Source organism: Takifugu rubripes, chromosome 3 (assembly GCF_901000725.2).
Source record: "Takifugu rubripes chromosome 3, fTakRub1.2, whole genome shotgun sequence".
NCBI classification, from domain to species: domain Eukaryota; kingdom Metazoa; phylum Chordata; class Actinopteri; order Tetraodontiformes; family Tetraodontidae; genus Takifugu; species Takifugu rubripes.
In genome coordinates, this window is record NC_042287.1 from 5,248,792 (window position 1) to 5,270,751 (window position 21,960).

Below are 21,960 nucleotides of genomic sequence, written 5' to 3' on the forward strand. Positions count from 1 at the left end.
TTGCAATGGCATGTATTGATGTTCCATCCTGGAGGAGTTGGACTACTGTGCATCCTCTGTAGCGTCCAGGTACCGCACCATGCTATCAACACAGATGTTGATCCAAGCCAAATGAATAGCTACAGCAGTAGAAAGTCAGTCAGTAAAAAATCAGCCAAAAGAGAAGAGGAGGGAAAAAAGTATCAGTGGCCTCAACCTGGAAAGCCATTCCTGTTTTGGGGGCCGTCTCATTGTTGCCCCTCTGATGCACCTGATGTTGATTTCATTAACAACAAAGCAGCAGAAACTGATTAACAACCCCCTCTGCTACTTAACTGACCAGATCAATATTCCAGAAGTTTGACTGATAGGTTGCTATATTCTGACTAAAAAGTGTTCCTCTATTTTTTGAGCTGTGTATAATTGGATTTGCTTATTTTTAGTATAGCCTAAGTGGAGGTGGATTTGTGTGTTGAATTGGAACAAGGTAAAACGTGACAATAGTCAGATTGATTTGTGAACCAGCCATGATGAGTTATAGGACTGATGCGTGTTCATTTCATGTGTATGTGTTTTACATCCATGTGGTGCCAGTGTGTTTACCACATGGTTGCATCTCACTGATCATGACATCATGGTTTTCACTGGTCCATTTCCATCCCCCCCCACTGCTTCCATTCATCTCCACTGATGCTGAAATTGCTGTCCTTGTAGGACACTTTCTCTGTCCCCACACTTTAAATTTGTGTCTCATTCTTCTCTGTTTCTTTGTTCCTTATTTTTTTCTGTCATTTTCTCAAGGTCTCTAAAGGGAATCTTTTTAAATTGAACGATGTAGAAAACAACCTGCCACAAAAGTATAGAAGGATGGGGAAATTAGGGCACTCAGCGAGTGAGTGGTGTGTTTGAGTGCCTGACAGAACTCACAGAGGCCCACCCACTGCAACTTATCAGGCATTCCTGACTACATTCCTTCCTCCAAGATTACTGGATAGAACTAAGTTAAAATTAACAAACAATTAGAAATATACATTGCTAGCTTCCTGCTACACTTAAATGATGTACATTTATGTCCTCCAAACTTATAGGAATCATCTATATCACAATAGTCGAATTATATTTTGAAACAGTTGAACAATTTAAATTCAGTGTGCTGGGACCTGCTGGTCCTTGTAGAATAAATTCAAACAGTGAGAAAGCAAATGCAACTCCATCATAAGCAGGATGTCAAGCAAAAGTGAGAAGTGAGAAAATCTCAAAGGGGTTGTAAGGCTTGGTCTGAAGAGAATTAGTTCCATTGTGAGACATACATTATTTTGCCAGGAGGTGAATTATGGCAGGATATGTCAATGCATGTGATTTTTTTTAAAAAACAACAATACCATGTTATTTAAAATGGCAATGAAAAATTTATTGTTAAGCGAAAAATGTACCTTTAATCTATCCTCTTCCCATTGATTAATTTCATTCTTTACATGCTTCTGTCACACCGTTCTGTTTTTTGTTCTTCCAGATCTCAATAGTGTATAATGGAAGATCAAAATGGTACTGTCACCACCGCTATAATTGGTGGATAGAAGATACTCATGTGAGCATTAGGTAGCAGAGAATCACACACTGTTACATACACCTCACTTGTCATTGCTTCCTTCCATCTGGCATAACCTTGTCCCTCTTCATCATTAAGATCGATTGCTTTTTTCTGTTATTTCATAATGATGTGGTACTGATCAGGATTGAGTAGAGAAGACAACATTTGGGGTGCTGGTAGCTGTGTACAGGACTGAGCTGAGAAGTGGAGTATTCTTGTTTCAAGCCCTGGTTGCAGACAAAATATGGAAGGTAGGAAGCAGGAGAGGGGCCAGGACACCTTCACAACATTGCTGAGGTGCCCTTTCGCAAGGTACCAAACCTCCAAATGCTCAGATAGGGCCCTGCAATGATCCAAGAGTGTATCCTGCCTTTGACTGTATGCAGCTGGGATATCTTCCAGCATGCTATCAGCAATCCAAGGGAAATAATGGCCAAGATGAAGAGAAAAATGTATGAGAAGAGCTGACAAAAAAAAGGCTTGTATGTCTTGTATGAGACAGAGGGTGTGTTTGCTTTTGTAGACTGTGCAGTCTGGCATTGTTTGTTATTTCAAGTGTATTTAAGCTTTACTATCAGTATAAGAGGCTAAGGCCCAAATTCCTTTGAATTGATCAATTCTCTTCCATAACTTCTCATGTGGCGTCTACCTGTAGAAACTTCTCTTTATAGCTCCAAATTATTGATGTTGCAATAGAAAGTGTTGTCTGATTCTATGGCACAAGGCAACCACATAAAAATAGATGCACTGAGTTAGAGTTTAATTGGTCCTTAAACCCTCCTTCCTAAAGTCTTACCCTGTCATTGCAATGATCCCTATGAACTCACATCAAAAACTATTTTACTTTCTTGGAAAATGTGTTTGGAAACTATCAATTTGCACATATAAAACTGGTATCTGGCATTATTAAGCCTATAAACATTGTACCAGATAGAGCTGCAGGTTCATGGTTAAATGAATAGGATAAGAACTCTTAAAATCTGTCTGGGAAGTACAGAAAGGTCAGTAGGCTGAATGTGTATGTCTCGGCCTGGCACTATAATAAGCTTACCAGTCATGGGGAAAGCTTTTCCTCAGCATGTGGTGATATTTGCGTGTCTCCTTGAAAAAAGAAAAAAAAATGTGTAAGTGAGCGTGCCACATTACCTGAGAAAGAGAGTTACCTTATACATCTTGCAAAACAATAGACCTATTTGCCGTTGATAGCTAAAAAAATGATATTGATGCTGACATGTATGTTTTGATGAGTTTTAATTTAATTTTAACTTTTGAATATACAAATTACACTGTTTATACTCCTATGCTGTCACACTACTTAACATTCACATATTACCGTATTTAAAACCCGTCACCCATATCAAACATGCTTTGCTATAATCCAGTCTACTGCTGGTGGCAAGGTTGGCTTATTTTATGCTTGAAAGAAATTCAGCTTTCAGAAAAAAGAAAAGGAAATCGAGCCTCTGCATTATTTTATTTTGAGAAATACAATCAGAAACTACTTGGGCAGGCAATTTCAGCTTCATCCAGCATGCATATCAGTGTCTGTAACTGCTGATAGGGTCTACCAAAAGACGGCCGTTTTTTTCCTGGTTTATCCTGTTGGGTGGCATGTTGCAGTGCAGTGGTTCACACAGTCACCTGTTTGTGTGTGAGTGTGTGTGGTAGGCTCCAACTCCCTCTTGTGACCCTGATTAAAATATGTCAGTTGACAGAAAATACATGCAGTTTACGTGCATATAAGGTGAACCTTTTGTGTAATAATTTTGCTGAAGATTCAACCTAAAATTCTGGTTGTTTTTGGTATACACCAGCAGGCTTGCTCAAGTATTAAATAAAAGCATTAACATATTGGCAAAGGATGAGACATTCTTACTGTATCAAAAGGCCTCAAAATAGCCATATTTGTATTGCAGTGGTACTAAGCATAGGCTTCTTTGAACAGGAAGGTTTTAAGGCAAAGGCCTCTCGTACAAGGACAGGGTGGTGTTAGTTACAGATCGGACCAGTGTCTGATTACTGTCCACCCTAAAGTCATTACACTGATGGACTGAAACTCTATCTCACACACAAACATGCTAATTATTCAACACGGGGGTTAGAACCCATGTATGCCGATGAGATTGAGACAGGAAAGACATCTATAGAGACTGTACACACAGACACAGAGACAGACACACACACAAACACACACACACACACTCTGGCATGTTATCTTCTTCCATTATTCCTGGAGCTATTTCATTAGCCTGCGTGAACACTCTGTGTAACAACTAACAGAAATTACGTGTGTCTCTTGAAACAGATACTAGCGGTCATAACATGATATGGTGATTTATGATGAATTTATGATAAGACTGTAAGAGCTCTTAAACCGCTGTGCCTCCGACCTTCAACTTACTTCCAATCTTCAGCATCTTTTTTCCCTGTATGCCCTCCTTCTATGTGGTGACTGAAAAAAGGAGGTTCTGCTGAAGTGAGCAGATTGTCTCCATCTGTAACAAAAACTACCTTAACCCCTCATGTTCTTAAACTTTCCCTGCTACCTCATCTTTCAAAATTAACAGACTTTTAGTCCGTCAAAATGTGTCTTTTTTGTGCTTCTTTCATACAGCTACACTTAGTACACATTGGTGACACCACCAAGGGAGGGTGTTATTGTCTCTCTTCATCTGCCTGTTTTAAATGGCAATTTGAAGCTCCGTTGCCTCTATAATTAGCTCAGAGCTCCCACAGGAGAGGGGGAAAAACAGCTCATCATCACTCCTATGTAATTACAAATCTGAGCGGGGCCTCAAACACAGTCAGATGCACAGACTTAGAAGAAGCTTGAATAATTAAGCATCTTTGATCATTGTTTTTTGTTAATTACAATATTTGCTAACCTAAAGCTTGCTATGTTTTTCTCTTAAGTGCCATATTCTGCAAACAGCTGCAAAAATTGTATATAAAAGGACCGAGAACACAACACTACGAGAGAACAGTCCACAAATATAAGCGCTGCTTTTTTTTTGCCTCATCCCAGAGCAACGGCAAGGCTGTCCTGCAGCAGCTCCAAGACATAAAGTGGAAGACAGAATGTGTTAGAGGATAACAAGATTAATCCAGCTGTCCACTGCACTCTCTCTTTCTGGCATGGGGACTTGGGGAATACAGAAAAAAGAGAAGATGCAGGTGGGGAGTACAATGAAATTATGAATGAATGAATGAAATTATGCAGAAACTTTCCCACACAGATGTGACTTCTAATATTTTCATCTCATTAAACATATTTTTTTTATTTTTCAACTAATTAAATACCATAATAATTGTAGAAATAAGCGCAATTGCATTTGCAGTAATACATTTAAAAAGCAGACACTTTATGCAGCTGTAGCAATCAATAACATACCAATGCAGGTAAAGCTAGATCATGTGCGCTTCACAAGTACTCTTTTCTGATGCAAATTAAACTAAGGCTAACTGGAACGGACCCAGAATAAGAGTAGCTGTCATAAAGCACACTGTGTGTTATTTTAAACAGCAGAAAAGAAAGTTCTATGATTGGAAGTGCCCAGGTTTGAACTTGGGATCTGCAGTCCTATGCTCTTCCACTGAGCTACACCTCCTGCAAACTCAATCATGTGATGCCACCATCGCCTCTGACAAGCTGCAATGGTTATAGAAGGTGCTCGCCATTACCTCTCCACAAAATTATCCCAGTAATAGCACAAGTGATTGCTGGTAATAACTGCTGGTTTTTAGCTGAATTCGTCTTATTCAGAGACAGACAATTGAGGGTCGGGGTCAACATTGATGCTGGACAGGATGGTAAGAGAACAAACAAAATAAAAAAAAAAGAAAGGATCAAAACCTCTCATTGTACTTGATAGCAATAAACCGGTTGCATACCCTGTATTCATTTCAAATCACTGTACCACCAAAAACTGTTATTTTGTACTTTGGATGGATTTTTAATTGTACCGGTTTGTATTTTGAATCGCTGTTTAAATTAAAGTTATCATTCAACTGTAAAACTTAACATTAAATTAACTTAAAACTAAACTTTAACTGGACCTAGAATTTACACCATTTTACCCCCAATATATTAGCTGCTGGTGTCTAATTTATGGTAACGATCATTTGAGTTTTTTTGCTTCTGTATTGAATGCATTGTCTATATTTGGATTGGTATGTAGCCATTATAAGCTCGTGGCCTTTGAAGCAAATCTGTATGTAGTTCCATATGTAGTCCGTCTTATAATATATAGCCACTCACCCATATTAAGTCACCTGTCACCTGATTTGTATTCACATGGACACACAAACACATATGATCTCTAATGCACAGTCAGGATTGGGTCTTGACTGCACTTCATCAAAGTCACACAGATGGAGTGACGTTGATGGAGTATAATTTCCTCCTGCTGTTTGCTCCAGTGGGGCTCATCCAAAGGAGCAGAACATTGAAATCTATTGAATGTTTTCCCCCTTCGTAAATGTTTATTTCTTTTCTTTTAAAAATCCATACTCCTCTGTTTACCTCCAAGAGTGCATTGCTGCAGTCCTCAAGGTCCACACCTCTCTGCTCCTGACAAATTGAGCTTGTTTAGCAGTAGTTTCCCTGCTCACTGCAGGGCAAATCACACACATGCACACTCCCTCTCCCTCTCTTGCTCCCTCTCTTTTTCTTACACACACACACACACACACACACACACACACACACACACACTGGTCTGCACTGTTCACAAGCATGTTCTGCTTGGTGGCTCCCATCTTCTGAGCTGGTGCATCAAAGAAAGAAAGGTGGTGACGAGTTGAGGAGAAAGCTGAGGAAGGGCAGGGGATATCTGTGGTCAGAGTGAAATAAAAAGGTGCAACATTTTGCTGATGAAACAGTTTAATACATTTGAAGCAGCCACATCACTGGTCCCGTTAAGGACTGTCTTCATTTCATCATCACACAGTTGGCAGATGATCCAGAATTCACTATATGGGACTGTATGAGCAGTCCCAAGGACTACTGATTTTTTACAGATTCCTCTGGGGTGATGTAAAATTAAACAATCTTTTAATAGCGACCTGTGTAAACTAAAGAAAATGGAGTTGATTGTTTCAAAGCCTAGGCAGCAACCATTCAACTCATGGAGAGTTGATTGGGTTAACTCTTACCTTGAAGGACATGCATGTTCTTAGAACTGATGATGCTTCTTGGATGAGGGGCAAAGCGCCTTCAATGAACCTTTACCTAGGTAAAGTCCACATTACCTAGTTCAAGCTAAAGAGAAAAGTTCTTATCATTCAGTCACAATAGGTTACATCATCCACAGCCCACATCATTAGTGGTGTAGAGTCGTGCAGGGAACAAGTTTAAGTCTAGTTTTTTTTTCTATATTTGAGAATCCAACGACTCCTTTTAGTTTTGTGCAGAATAAAGGCAGGGATAACATTTTCATAGAGTCTGTGAACAGATTAGCCTAGCTGCTCCAATCAAGAACATCAGTAATATAAACAGAACAAAAACTCACTGCCAGAGATCTGGAAAATTTGACTGAATCCTCTGTTTTGACCTTCAAGCCATTTGTCATACACCTACGGACAGTAAGATAACAATGTAAGATATCAGGTAACTGTGGGCCCCTGAATACCTATATGTTATATGTGATTGAGATCAGCTTTTACTTTTCATTTAGGATTTTTCTAAATTCTAAAAACCTACAAACTGCAAGCTGTTAGGTTACTAGCCAAACTGTACTGTCCCTAAGGCTCACCATTTTAGAAATGGTGCTTTGAAAAGGTGGTAGCAAAAATTAATATGTTACAGCATCACACGTTTCGAAAGGAGCAAAGGAGCTTTCACTGCTCATTGGTGCTCCATCCAAGAGTTTTGCTCTCACAGTGATGGAAATGGCTTTGCACACCCTTGATGCCTTTGTTATCTGACACTGATCCCTGATGAGAAATGCTAAATTTTACCTCTTGTTTCTTAAGAGTAACTCACACGGAGGGGTAGCTCGCTGTGTACAGCTTAGAAAAGTTGAGTAATTGTCAGTTAACATTTAGTTTTCCTTAAATCTGAATCAGGTTTCGCTAAGTATTTACACACACACAGGGATTTTTGTTGTTTTGACTTTGAATTACATGTATAGATAGATACAATCAGAAGACATTCAGAAAGGGGCAATAACAAACTTTAACAGGCATAAAGAGAAATATAATTAAGCCTCACTCGTGTAAATAAAAACCAGTGAGTGGATTAAAGTTGATAAGAGGGGGTAGTGCAAAATAACACTGTTGTAGTAGTCCAAATGGCATAAAGTACTAAATATGCATATTTTTTTACAGTATGAAATGTAAAGCAGTATATGACAGATCCAGTTGCTCATCAGAGTGATGGCCTGAGGAAAGAAGCTGCTTTTGTGTTTAGCGTTGATGCGCCTACCAGAGAGAATAAATGAAAAAAGGTTGTGCCTGGGGTTTGATGGGTCAACAGTGATGTTTGCTGCCCATTTCCTGACTCTGGAGGAGTACAAGTCAAGGTAGTTTAGCACCAACAATTCTCTCTCCAGTCATGATTGTTCTTTTCAGCCTGTGTCTCTCCTGTCCTGTATAGCTGAAGCCAAGCTGCTACCAAGTGATCAGGGATGTGCAGAGAACTGACAGAACAACTGCTGTGTAAATAAAGCTGGTCTCCCGTCACTATTAATGACAGGGTTCCATCTTGTTCCCGATCTTGGTCTTTTTTTGTTCCACCATTGAAAGAACATTCTCTGCATCTGTGTTGGAGTGGTGCAGCACCAGGACCAGCTTTTGTACTTATTTTATTATGACACCTCTCACCTGTGAAGAAAGAAACAAGAACACAGTGGAAGTAATGTGTGAAGTTTTTTTTTTTTTCTTTTGCCAAATATGCATGAACCTCACAATATACTACAGACATGTTTAAAAAAACAACAGTGCATTTAAACCTTAAAAAGGTTCACAAAAGGCTCAAGATAGCTTAAAAAATGCAACACACTAATGAGTAAATAGTGTATAAAGCATACATACCTGAATCAATCAATGGCGCTTAGAGTGATCTCTGATCATTCAGTCCAAGATGTCGCATTAACTGTCTCTGTATCCCAGGAAAGAGCCCAAATGCCCATGATGCACAAATAGGGGTACATTGGGGGTTAGCACGAGTTCAATCTCCTCACTGTCCCTGCAAGCATAACAGACAGCTCACAAGTGGGTTTTCACGGGTGCAACAGGTAGAACAAAGATAAATACAGCTGTCAGGTGCATTTCTGACCATTTGAACCTCAATACTAAAATTTGCTTTTGACATGCATTTCACTGCGAGAAAGTGAGGGTGTGGCATAACAGCATATAAAACCTATCAAATAAGTCTCAGAGCCAATGCGTAAAAATTCTCAGCTCTCAATGTTAATGTCATGACCATCTTTGCATTACATTTCCCAAGGACGTAAGCAACCAGTTGGTTTGCAACATCCTATGCCCACTGGCGTTGCCTGAGGGCAGAATGCTTTTGTGAATTTAGCATAAAGTTAGACCTCGATGTGTGAGGTCTAACTTTACCTGAAGTCTCAGGTATGGTGTGACACGGTGGAAGTAACAGAAGTAGAGGTAAGTGAGAAACATAATACAGAACCTAAAAAGAATATTAATAATATGTGTGTTACAATAAGTGTGCATTGCATGTAATCACGTCTTAACATACTAATGAGTACAGGCGATTTCATTTCATTTCAACGCAAATTCATTTCAACACTGAATTAGTAAGGTTCACAGGACAATTTTTAAATATTTTATCATTTAAGTAGTTGAAGTTGAAAAACACCAGCTGATTTCATGAAGAAAGTAATTAAAACGTACCAATTAATTTGACGTTTACAGAACAATGAGATCTGAGTGATGGACGAGCAATGACATACAATTCAGATGCGCTGTAACGTCTTTACTTTGTAGAAGATACTGAATTACCGGTATGTGTTTGGCTGTATAAGTAGATGAATGCTTGAGAATTTCAATATAGATGTACAGTATTTCGACTCTACGCTGAGCCCGAGATGACCTGCATGTCATTATGCAGTTGTCCCACACTGTGTTTCTTTTATCTACTTAATGACAACAGTGGTGTATGTTTATTTTGAAAAAAAAATATTGCTATCTGGTGATATTGGCAATGCTTACACAATATGTAGTTAATTTTTCAGGTTGGGTTCAGTCAGGCAATGATCTGGAAATTCTTTGTAGGAGTTTCTGCTGATGTAACAAATCTGTAAAAGTTTGCATTAATGAGGGTTTTTATGATTAATACATATACATACTTTGCTTCCTATGCTGACTGTGTTTTTCCAGCCACTAATTAGACTGGATTAATGGCATTCAGTCATATTTATAGAGAAAATTGAAAAGCAGTCACCTGAAAATTAGGAATTTGTTTGAGATAGGGTAATCTTTACCCTTACATGCATTACCCGGTAATGCATAGAGTGCTAATGTTAACATGTGGGAGAGATGAGGAAAAAAGGCTAAGATGAAATAATAAAACAAAGAAGCTGTCATAGTGTCTAGTTTTCTCATCCAGTAAAAGAGCATGTGCGAGACACTCTAAGTAAAAACTGAAGTATATTGTGAAAGATTAAAGAGCTCACAAACACACACAAGTAATCATGGAGCTCAGCCAGGCTGACAAGCGAACAAGTACTTTGCCATGTCTAAATATTTGACAGGATGGGTGTACAGATACAGCCCTGGTGGATGCAGTTTTGTGCTTATCTGTGTGCCCCTGACTTGAATAGAAAGAGACATTGCCTCTGAGCCTCTTCTGGTTATAAAGTGTCATATACTGTAGCACATATTCCCCACCAGGGATGTAAGTCAAAAGGATGCTGTGACATCTTATCGCTCCAAGCACTCAGATTTCAATGTGAAAATCCTAGCAGTGCTAATAGTTGGGGAGGAGTTGGGGAATAGAAAAATACCAACAGCATAATCTGTCAAAGTTATACATCAGAGATTCCTAAATGTCACAGTTTAGAACTGTTTTTGCAGCCCCTTGCTCAAGACAGAATGGAATGTTGCCTGTTCAAATATTGTTGTAATTACATATTTGGTCATACTGTTTGCTATGTTCAAATATTTTGATTTGAGGTAACCATTTTACTGAGACTGTTCATAGCTAATGTTTCATAAGTATGCTGGGTTTAACTGTCTGTTGGAGTTTTCTCTTTAGGTTATTTTACTAAACTGAAAATGCTTGCTTCTTTTGAAAAAAAAATCACATGTATAAACAAAGTAATTTAATTTGTCCTTCTCATTTAGAAGAAACTCTTCTTGTTTGACTATTTTTTTTTCAGAAAAGCTTGAATATTTTCACTGTCACGGAAGGTGCTATTTTCACTGGATTGAAAAAAAAAGTTTTCTAAAAAATACATTTTAGAATACATTCCTCTCGAACCTGACAATGAGCCATTGCTGACTACTAAAACCAACTGAAGTTAATTAAGAAGCCAACTTTGTAGCGGCATGCCGTCACCATCCGGCTGTCTGCCTGTCACTCTATGGGTGCATGTGTGTATGAATGTGCATCACCTGGGGCCAGCCTCCTGTTGTCAGAGAAGCGGTGCGAGAAAAGAACGATGATTAATTTCCCTCCAAGTTACCTGTCTCGCTGATTGGGCTCTACCAGTCAGCACGTGCCCTTTCATACGTGTGTGTGTGTGTGTGTGTGTGTGTGTGTGTGCTGTAGACTGTGTAGTCAGCAGGTGTGCTGTGATACTTTGGATGCCCTCCAGTCAGGGTCAGACACACATCCATTCTCTAAATCGACTGTTTTATAAATCTGAGCTCACCAACTCACACTCACTCTCTTTGCTCTACCTCTGCCACATTATCATTATCATAGCAGCTTTCTTTCTTTTATAAGTTTAATTGTTTAAAACTGAAATTCAAGAACCAAGTTCTGCTCCAGTTATTAGAATTAGTACAGTGTGTGAATATGTGTGCACTCACAGTCCTTCAACAGATGAGCCCTAAATCATTTTCACTATGGATCATGAATTCACTCAAGCAGTTGTCACACACACACACACACACACACACACACACACATGGATGCATGCATGCAGAGAAAAAAAAATCATGCAAACACAGACATCATAGTACTTCTGTTCTTTGGAAGAACATTCCAAGATCATTTGTATGGACTCTTATAGACATAATACATTTCCCAGGGCTATACAATAACATCAACCCTTGCCTAAACCTAAACCCAATCCTAGCCTCGAGCATAGAACCGACTCAACCTTCAAATCGACATTTTAGGTTGTGAGGAAGAGCAAAACTGTGCTGTCATATTTTGTGACACTGTGGATAAATAGTGTGAACATGAGATGCATAAAACAAGCTGAAGTGTTTTTAATTGCTTTTCAGAACCCATTTTGTTAGCAACATTTTGTTAATTCCCATCACAGCTTCTGTTATCACCAGCATGTGGTATGTTTAATTTTTTTCTAAGCAGTTTTTTGGGGATTTAGTTGAAGGTTTTTTTGTAGTTTTACCTCAATTGTAAACTGCCTCAGCCCTGCTCTTTATGTGTAGCTTGCAAATATGTATTGACATTGAACATTTATATTTTATAGATTTTGGACCAAATCGAGTCAGAAAGATTTAAAAAAATTAAAGAAGTGACTAAGGAGGAAGATCAGATTTTTTAAAAGAATGGTAAAGAGAAAACATTGTGACCTGACCCATGTATTTGAACCCAGCATGGCATTAATCATGGCCCAAGCTCATTTTCTACCTAGTTCACGTGTACTACTTTGCCCTTCTCTACATCAAGACCTCTTTCATTCAGCCCCTACATGATTGGCCTCTAGACTTCTTTTGATTTTAACATACCTTCAGTGCACCTGCAGAGAAGCAAAGTACGTTTCTAAGCCACTGTGTTCTTCTTTCACTAAGCGCACTTTCCAAGTAAATTGTCTGTTGAATTTGACAAATAACTTTAACCCAAACCTCAAACAGTATGCTCACCCTCACAATATCCTAAGATGCTCCCTTTAAACTGTGAAATTTCTTTTTAAAAAGTAACAAGAGCTATTCGTTACAAACACAAATCTGGACAATGGAAACAGCGAAGAAAATACAGTCACTCTATTTCCATCATGACATATATTACAGATGCATTAGAGTCGGCAGTTTGGAGACTTGGATGAAAGCCTTTAATAATAGCCACTGATTTCTCTACAATGCTGTCTTTAAAAAAAAAAAATAGAACTCATGGAAACAATCAACAATACCAGCAGTGACATTTAAGTGCCTGGAAAAAGGGGAGTAATCACACAGAGCTCAACAACTTAGCTCTGCAAGATTTCTCCTCAGTTGAAGTGATTGAATTGCCATGTCATGTAGACCTTCATATATATTCAAAATAAACAGTGTTTTGAAACTAAATGATTGATGAATAATTTGAATGCAATGAATGATCAGAACACTCAGTAGAGAGCGCTGCTGCTGAGTGCAATGAAAATACATATGAATGTTGCACTTTAAAACAGTAATCTAATCAGTGAAGTGAGAAAACTTTAATAACTTAAAACATGTAAGGGATTGGCATGGTGGTAATTATTTTATCTTTCTGATCATCTTGGCGGCAGCTATAAAATCACATTTAAGACCCTTTAAAACAGATAAACACTGGTTGTGTAGCACATTTACTTTTAATTTATTGACCAAAAATCCATTATATAAAATCCTTATGAAATCCATTAATATCCATTCTGAAAAACAGAACTGCTGTTTTAAAAAAGAATCAAGTTTCTTCCCCCCTAAGTGATGCCACTTCAACACAACTCTGTGACTCCAAAAGTTTCAAAGGTCACAAAAGGAGAGCAGTAACCTGCAGGCTCGTAGACTAGATGATAATCCAGTGTCTCCTACTCCAGTCTGGTGTCCCTTCTGTGCCAGCTGACCTGAATCTCTCTCCCACTGCCCTTTACCCCAAGCTGTAGGCCAGTGCATGTGCCATGCTGTTATTTCCCCACTCCTCTGCACAAGCCTTTCTTTAATTGAATGGGAAATAGTAAATTAAGTTGCATGTTTGTCACATGTCGGCATTGAAGAAGTAACTACATCCTTAGCCACATCCACATCAGTCATTCTACAGTATGTTTGTGTTGTGTAACCATACGTAAGACGACAAAACAAAGGTTGACGAATTAGGGGAAAGAGAAAAAAGGTGGACCAGACCAAAGTGCTGTCAGGTGATGGATGACCAGACAGAGGCTAGAAGATTAGAAAAATCGAACCTTACAAGTACACCGAAAACAAGAGAACATTTTACAGACTGGCGCACGAGTTGTGATACATCTGCAACGCTTTCAGTAGATTCACTGTCATTGATAACACAAGAAAATCCTTTAATTCTTTCGTGTGCTAACAGACACTGTAATGAAATGGTATTTTAGGAATTTCAGCATTAAATGAGGCTCAAAATAATGGGGCCATATAGGCAGCATATATCAGAACATAATTTTATGACAGTCAAAACTGAATGACATGTGAGATGTGCTGGAAAATTTGTCTGAATATCCGCCATTACTGTTTAGTATAAATATTATTATTTTTATATATTGTCTCCCACTGTTCATATTAATGTTGAAATGTTCACTGAGAATACTCTCTCTCTTCAGATCCTGGTGAACTCCATCGTCCAACCTGCGCCGCAATATGAGAATGTAGTCGTGAGCGATGGGCACTCCATTCTGAGAGATCTTCTCTTCAGCCACGATCATCAGTATTTGTATACTCTTACTGATAAACAGGTATGAAACCCCACAACACTACTTAAAACTACTTTTATATGTTGTGAAAGTATAATACGGACTGAGAAAATAAGTACATGGCATGTGATAATCTCACAGACACTAAGGGATAAAGCCACATGCACACGAAACTCATCTTAATACAGTAAGAATTTATACACTGCTACTGTATGGGCATTCCATTAAGGAAGTGTCTTAAAAGCATTAACATAAGGAGCTGACGGGTGAGGCTGATTATGAAGTCTACACAGGAAGTCAAAGGCAATACATTGCACCTAAAAACAATCTTCATTTATTTATTTTAAATAGGTGGGGGCATTTTTAGTTTTAAAGATTATGTTGAATATCAACTGGAGGCAATAAAATGTAACCTGACTGCTTTTATTCAGCCTCAGCTGCTCTGACACAGTAGCATAAATCACAAATTACTCTGAGCAGCAAAATGGTTTGAGGCCATGTTTCATACCTCCTTCCAAATGATCTTTTCCTCCCCTCTTCATTGGGAAATGTTATATATTGCATGATGATTTTCATCAATGCTTTACTTTGATTACAGAAGAAGAAAATCTGCATTGTCTGCATTCATTATAAAATACTCTATCTTATCAGCATCTCATTTTGTGTCTTGTAGTTCTGCTTGTAGTGTAGGTGTTATCCTAAAATGTCTTAATTCACTGGAGTTTGAAATTGTAGTTTAGAGATTTAGAGACTTCGGCCTCATTTTCTTACACTGCTCAAGCTATCTCATATCATTTAATGACTACAGTGTGATAACCTTTAACAGCACTTCTGCACTATGTATACAAGTTGCTGCAAATGCAAGTGCTGTGTAATTTCCAAGCAATTAAATATAATTGACTTCCCCATGTCTGGATAAGCACAGAGAGGAAGTCGCTAGTAATTGATACCAATCGACAGTAGCGGTGTTGATGTTGAGAGGTGAAAAAAAGGGGCCTGAGTCATAGACCTCAATTCTAAAGGGATGACGAGCACAGTGTTTAAGACAGATTGGCTATCAAGGACGAGTGAAGCCAATGGTGACTTCAGTAGCTCAGATTTAACGGAACGTGCCTGATCACAACATGAGAATTGAAATTAAATATTAATTCAGAACAATACTTAGTTAAAAATTAGAATTAATTATTGTCAGTTTTTGTATCTAGTTTAAGGTGAGAAAGTTCTAATTTTTGCAGAGGACCAGAGATTTCTAAGGAACTACAGAGGTGTCTTTATCATAGTTATTTCAGACTCAACCTCTTTGCCTTTATGCTGACTTAAAATCATTAAAATATAACAATATTTCAACCTTTCTGAGAGAAAGTCATATATTGCCACAAAATGTCTCATCAATTACCCTAAACTGCTCCTAATAAGGGATGTAATGGCTCATCTTTTGGTGGCATAGCGTTTGGATTGCAGTGTTTTTTGTGATGACATTGACAACAGTAATTGTAATTAAAAGGTAAGCAAGGCCTACACATATGCCTCATATTTTATATATTATGAATGGCCCTCCTTTCCTTTCAAACATATGATGAGTTTATGAAGAAAATGCTCTAGTAATAGAATAGATCTTTCTTCAAGTCTTAAGCGATGTTAAAATAGTACAGGAGCAATGACCCTAATGACCCCTATGAGTTGCATCTTGCTAGCTAAAGGCTGTTTGGGCCAGACATAAAATATTGCACTATCTGCTGATCTAAGAGAGAAAAAAAGTAACACGGTGACTAGGAATCTGCTTTCGTAACTTTCAAGATGCATCCAGTTTAATACTATAGATGAACGAAGAAATGAAGCAGGGGTGGGAATAGTGAACTATATGACACAGGTAAGACATATGAGGGGCAATTAAGGTATATATAGCAAACAGTAGGTATAAATAAATGTTTTTTTTATCTTTGATCTTTGTTTATTTAAAAGGGGGCAGTACAATTTCATAAAACACATGATTTCACATGGTTAAAAAAGCCAGAATTAGCCAGAAGGCTAGTTTTCATCTTAAGTCCCCTGGTCATGATGTTAATATGGTCATGGTCGTGTTTTAGTATGACATGTTAAATGTCAGATTCTGGCAGACACTCAGGGGTATGTCTCTCACCCAGGAGGATTATGAGTACGGGCATTTTCGTGGGCCCTGAGGTTTTAGGCACACTTGTTAATGTTTGTTCTTAAAGATTAAACACCCAGTTCCACCTTTGTCCATGGAATCATTATTCCACCTCCTACATTGATAACCCCGATTTGAGCATGTTCGAGGGAGCAGAAGACTTTTTCTCCTCATCAGCGACGTATGTTGTCTGAGACTCCCTGTGGGGGAAATGGTCCTTGCTGGACTTTGGCTCTCAGAAGGGCCTCCTCCCTCCAGTTGAGTCGGATTTGTCATCCCAAAGCAGCAGCCCTCTGTTAGGTGCTGCTAACGTTATATTTGGTACCAGGTCGGTGTCTATTTTCTAATTTTCTGTGTACAAATATTTGGTGGGAGCTAACCGGCATTTAAGACTGTTTACAAGTTCTTAGCCATGATTTAGCCATCTTTGTTTAATACCATCTCACTATCGAACTGGGTTTTTTTTGCTTTGCCGTTATGAGCTCAACGGAAACAACATATTTTCCTGGTCGAGTTTACTTTTTTGCAGGGACACGTCTGTCTGTTGTTCGAATACATGTATTTTTGCCTCCTGTTTACATGGCAGAGGTGATAAGCCAGATATTTTGCTAAAGGTCTCTTGTATTGGGGGGAGTGCCCTCGATCGGTTAGTACCGGTAGATTGTTTCTGTTTAGCTACAGTCAGGCAGAAAACTGATATTGAGCTCATGGATTCTCATTGCAATCTGTGTTTTCCCTCATGTTGTAGTGTGGCAGTGCATTCTACAGTGTGCACAATATTTATGAGTTTCACTTGATGAGATGAGGTATGCATTTACCCTGTTTGTCCTCTTCTTGTCCTCTACCTCTCTCTCTCTCTCTCTCTCTCTCTCTCTCTCTCTCTCTCTCTCTCTCTCTCTCTCTCTCTCTCTTCTTGATGTTGAATAATAGAAATGCCAACAGATGAAACTTCAGACATCAAAAAGCCAATTTCCCAGCCTGGCAGATCAATTTTCCCTCTTCCATATTCACGTACATACGTAATTAAAGGTGTTGGATTGTACTGCAGCATATAGACTGCATTTCTCTACAGCCGCATAGACTCAAATATAATTACAGTCATACACCCAACTGTGTCTAAACAGAAAACTGCCTGATTCACCAGGAGAGTTCCCCATTTTCCAGAGTAAGTGATGGATTTATACATACCTTCTACACACATAAACTTGTACAAGCCTCTGATTCATTGCTTTGTCTTTAATCATATCACATAATTTCTGGCCTCATAAAAATGTGCTCCAGCACTGAATCAGTTTTATCACAGCCATTGTTTCCTCATTATGTGGTCAAGTTCTCTCAATCTAATGAAATCCACCTGCTTCTATTGTGGACATCAGTCTAGTAGAAATTTCCTTATATCCTAAGGCATGACATCATCTCATAGATTCAAAGTAAATAAAAATGGATTATGGCTCATACTGCATTTATTCTCTATGGCCTATGGCCTGTTTCTTTTTTAAAATCCTGTTTTTCACTAATCATAAAATGTCTGCTCCATGAGCTTTCTATCACCTTTTTTCTATTTTTATGAGGTATTCTCATTTCTTTTAAGCAAGAGGTGCAGGCTTTTACCCTACTTACAATAATTAATTTCAGGCTGAGCCCACTCTGTCATCACAATTCAACTGAGCTCACAGACCAAGGTCAACCCTTGTCTTGTGATGTAGCCTCTTAAAGAGCCCTGTCTGCAGCGCTGGCCTCTGTCGATGCCTCTGCGACATTTCTCAGACAGTGGCATAATGGTCTGATGATGTACTGCATATCTCTATATTGATTTAGCTACAGTACAGAAATGTGCACAGCCACACTATTCTGCACAGCAGAGAAACCCTACTCCTGGCTCTAGATCAGGGTGGGTTCATATTCAATTCACTCAGCACTTACTATGAAGTTCAGGGGCAAAAAAGAAACAGAAACCAATTGCGTGCTCTTTTTACATTCTTTGGTTTTTGTTTAATGCATAGCTATATGTCATTAAATAAGTATAAAGACAAAATACAGATATCGGTCTTCTCAGCCAATGGGTGAATTTAAGGTTGCATCGAGGAAATTGCAAATTCCAGTTGGTAAAGTCTGCTGCTTAAAGATATCATCGTGACAGTGGAAAATCATCCTGGCCTACTGCTGCCTACAGTTTAATACACGATTTGAACAAGCACTTAATTTGAATATAATGGTAGAAGTTTAAAGAATTAACACAGTTTACTTAAGAGAAATAGGCCTAATCAAAATAAGTGGTAAGTGTAAAATGGATGTAAACAACCAAATTTCCTAGAGGGAAAAAAACCCTAAGGCTGACAAAAGGACAATAAATGCAGTCCCTCTTGTACTCATTAGCGATCTGTGTTAGTTGGGTCTATATGGAAGGATTCTGTGACAGCATGTAAGCCTAATTTTCTTATACATTTGTAGTTTTCAGCCTTCAGATATTTTCCAAAACAGGTTATTGTAGTTTGTCTTTTAATCTGTGATGATCTTTTGTATTGGGGAGGCCTGTGACGACATAAGAGCTGTGCTAACACCCACCAGTTAAGCACAACCTAAAGTATTTTTTTATGGTTCTCTAATGACTATGGTTTTAACGTCCTTATAGTTCAATGAATGGCATTTATTAGTGAAACACGGTATGACACAGTCATTGTCTATTGCCTTTTTGTGCAGTCATTAATGCTATATAGGAATCAGTAACACATCAAAATGTTATATGGTTATAGAAATAAAATAGAAAATATCCCAGTGACCTTTTAAATATTATTTTATTTTCTTGTAATTATCACATTTATTAACAATGGCTTCTATCTTCATAAAGAAACTTACTAACTGATGGGCCCATTTATGCGCCAACAAAAGAGGCGAGGTTTGGTTGGCCTTGTCCTATCGTTTACACGAGAACGGTACCTGCACTGTGTGAATCCACATAGGTTAAACCGGAGTGAAAAGGTTTGAAAACATCTTTGTCTGGAACGCCGTTGTGACTGAAAGCAGTGATATGCGGCACATGCCCTTTACTCTTTTGGAAAAAGGTAGAGCGTGCATACCTAGGAACAACAACAGCTTTGGCCGACTACCGAGCAACATGCGTGCTTCTAACTGTGCTAATTGTATTATCGCTCCTCCGTCAAACTGTGGATTTGCTGTGTCAATACTCTGACCAGCAGAGACACATTTGTTATGTTTGACAAGGGCTGAGTCAAATGCTAACATCACCAACTACTGGCCTTGCATGCTTTCTACCACAGTTTCAGCCATTATCAAGGATCTATGATGGGCATCATTTTCACACTGTGTCCGTTTCAACACAGAATGCTTTAGAAAACACAAAAGAAAACCCCAATACACTGTATGCTGCGCCAGAAGGTGGGGGTAATGTCCCAGACATGCCAATTTTCCGATCATTTTCATATCACTCAGTTTTGAGGCATTCTACTGTAAACAGACAGCCAAAACGGAACTAAAGTTTTAAGTTTTTACTCAAAGATGTTGTTGGGTCTTTAAGCAAAAAGTCCATGTAATCCATGAAGTACAATACGCACTCTAAATTGTGTATATATATATGTGTGTGTGTGTGTGTGTGTGTGTGTGTGTGTGTGTGTGTGTGTGTGTATGACAAATAAGGCTGCTGCATCATAGCTCACTGCATCCCCCTAGCATAAAGATAGATGATAGATAAATTATTTAAGTCTGTTATTAATGTACTCTCTGAACTGACAGGAGCATAATACCTTTACAAGCATTCGTTCAAGGGATCTCTACATGGCTAGCATAGCTAAGTTTTAGCATATTTTGTTACTTATTCTTTATAGACAGCCTATGTTTTACTGGGACAACATGGGTTCCATCTGTGAAATTATGCATTAGCCACAATTATATTTGTATGCTTCTCATAATTTCATCATCTCCACCATCATTCATCTTCATACTCTTAACCTCCATTTAGCTCTCACCAATCTCATATGCTACTTGGCAATGAAGAGCTTCAACATTTTTGCATTGTGTCTGTTATATATTTGTAATAGCCTTAGCCCCATCATCTCCTCCCTCCCTCACTCCATTATGAGTTAGAGTCTAAAATAAATGGACAACAGGGATGTTTTGTGATTTCATTTATTCCATCTTTATCTCCCTCCTCTTCTAACCACCCCCTCCTCACGGATGTTCACAGATAAATGTATTCCTTTCTGCAATAACAAATAGGCCAGGAAAGAAAATGCCATATTTAATATAAATGGGTGGTTCTCACTTACTTATTGTTACATGCACACTGCTTCCTAGCAACCTCAGTGAGACAAAGAGTCTTTTATTTGAGTATCACCCATTTCCTATCCCATTATCTGTTTTCTAAAACTCAATAATTGAACTGTTCCACTGAAATACATCCATCCTGGTAGCACAGTGTCCCACTAAATAAACTTCCCTTCACTTATGCTGTGTTTGAATATGATGTGTTTTTTCCCCCAGTCTTCTTCCCTCTATTATATAGGCTGCATTACTAGCCTGTTATTTGTCCGGGTGCAAGTAATAACTGCAATTTGCTGCTATTTGATGTTCTGGAAGAGGCTTGTGCCTGGTAATGGCAGCATTATAATAGTTATCAGACACAGGTTACTGTCAACACCCAAGGAATCAGCAATAATCTGTTGTGGTATGCTGTACATCACTTTAGCTAACAGCAAAGATGTACAGTATACATGCTCTTTCACAGTGCACAATCAGTATAGTATTGTATTGTATTGTGTAGCATAATGTAGTGTAGTGCAGTGTAAGTTGCCAGCATTTTTTAGAGCTGTAGAGACAGCGGTACTTGAAGCTAAATACTTTCCAAAACTGTGTTTATGCAGTTGAAATATAAGTGACTGCTTTTTCTGACACTTACAATACATAGTAAACAGGTTAATAGTATTATTATATTTATTAAGAAACAGCAGAAAGCATGTAAAATACAATTTACAAGCATGCACAGCATCCTACCATTTTCACTGCATTATATATATATACACACTTGTGAAGTGTGTTAATGGTGGGTATTGGTAGCTTGAGGGAACAAGCTGTTCCATAACTTTGCTGTTCACGTCTAATGCGACAAAGGTTTCTGCAGATGCCACAGAGACAAAGATGCTGTTTGAGGAGGAGGACTGGTCCTTTGCAATGGTCTTTATGCATCTATTGTGTCCGGAAAAATTGGTTCTCGTTTAAGTGTAGAGAAGCTCTTATATTTGTATTGTTTTCACTTTGTGATGTAGTGTAATTCAGATCCCGCCAGCAATGTGATACATTATTCAGAATTACCATCCTGTTTTGCTGTAGAAGAAGTTAAAGGCCAATACTTCAGGTGTAATCAATCACAGAGCTATGACCAGAATTGTAATGTAGCCAGATAGTTATAAATAAAATACTTAACCATTTTCCGGGTCACCACAACAAAGATGCTA

General features: G+C 38.4%; 1 protein-coding gene across 2 annotated transcripts in view; it reads left to right on the forward strand.

The window, feature by feature from the left end:
* LOC101062161 (plexin-A1-like) overlaps positions 1–21,960 on the forward strand; it is a 161,722-nt gene that overhangs the window by 63,563 nt on the left and 76,199 nt on the right. For both annotated transcript variants that reach the window (XM_029833920.1, XM_029833921.1), the window contains exon 4: positions 14,254–14,385. In XM_029833920.1, coding sequence (XP_029689780.1) covers positions 14,254–14,385 — 132 coding nt within the window. The remainder of the gene's footprint in view (positions 1–14,253; positions 14,386–21,960) is intronic.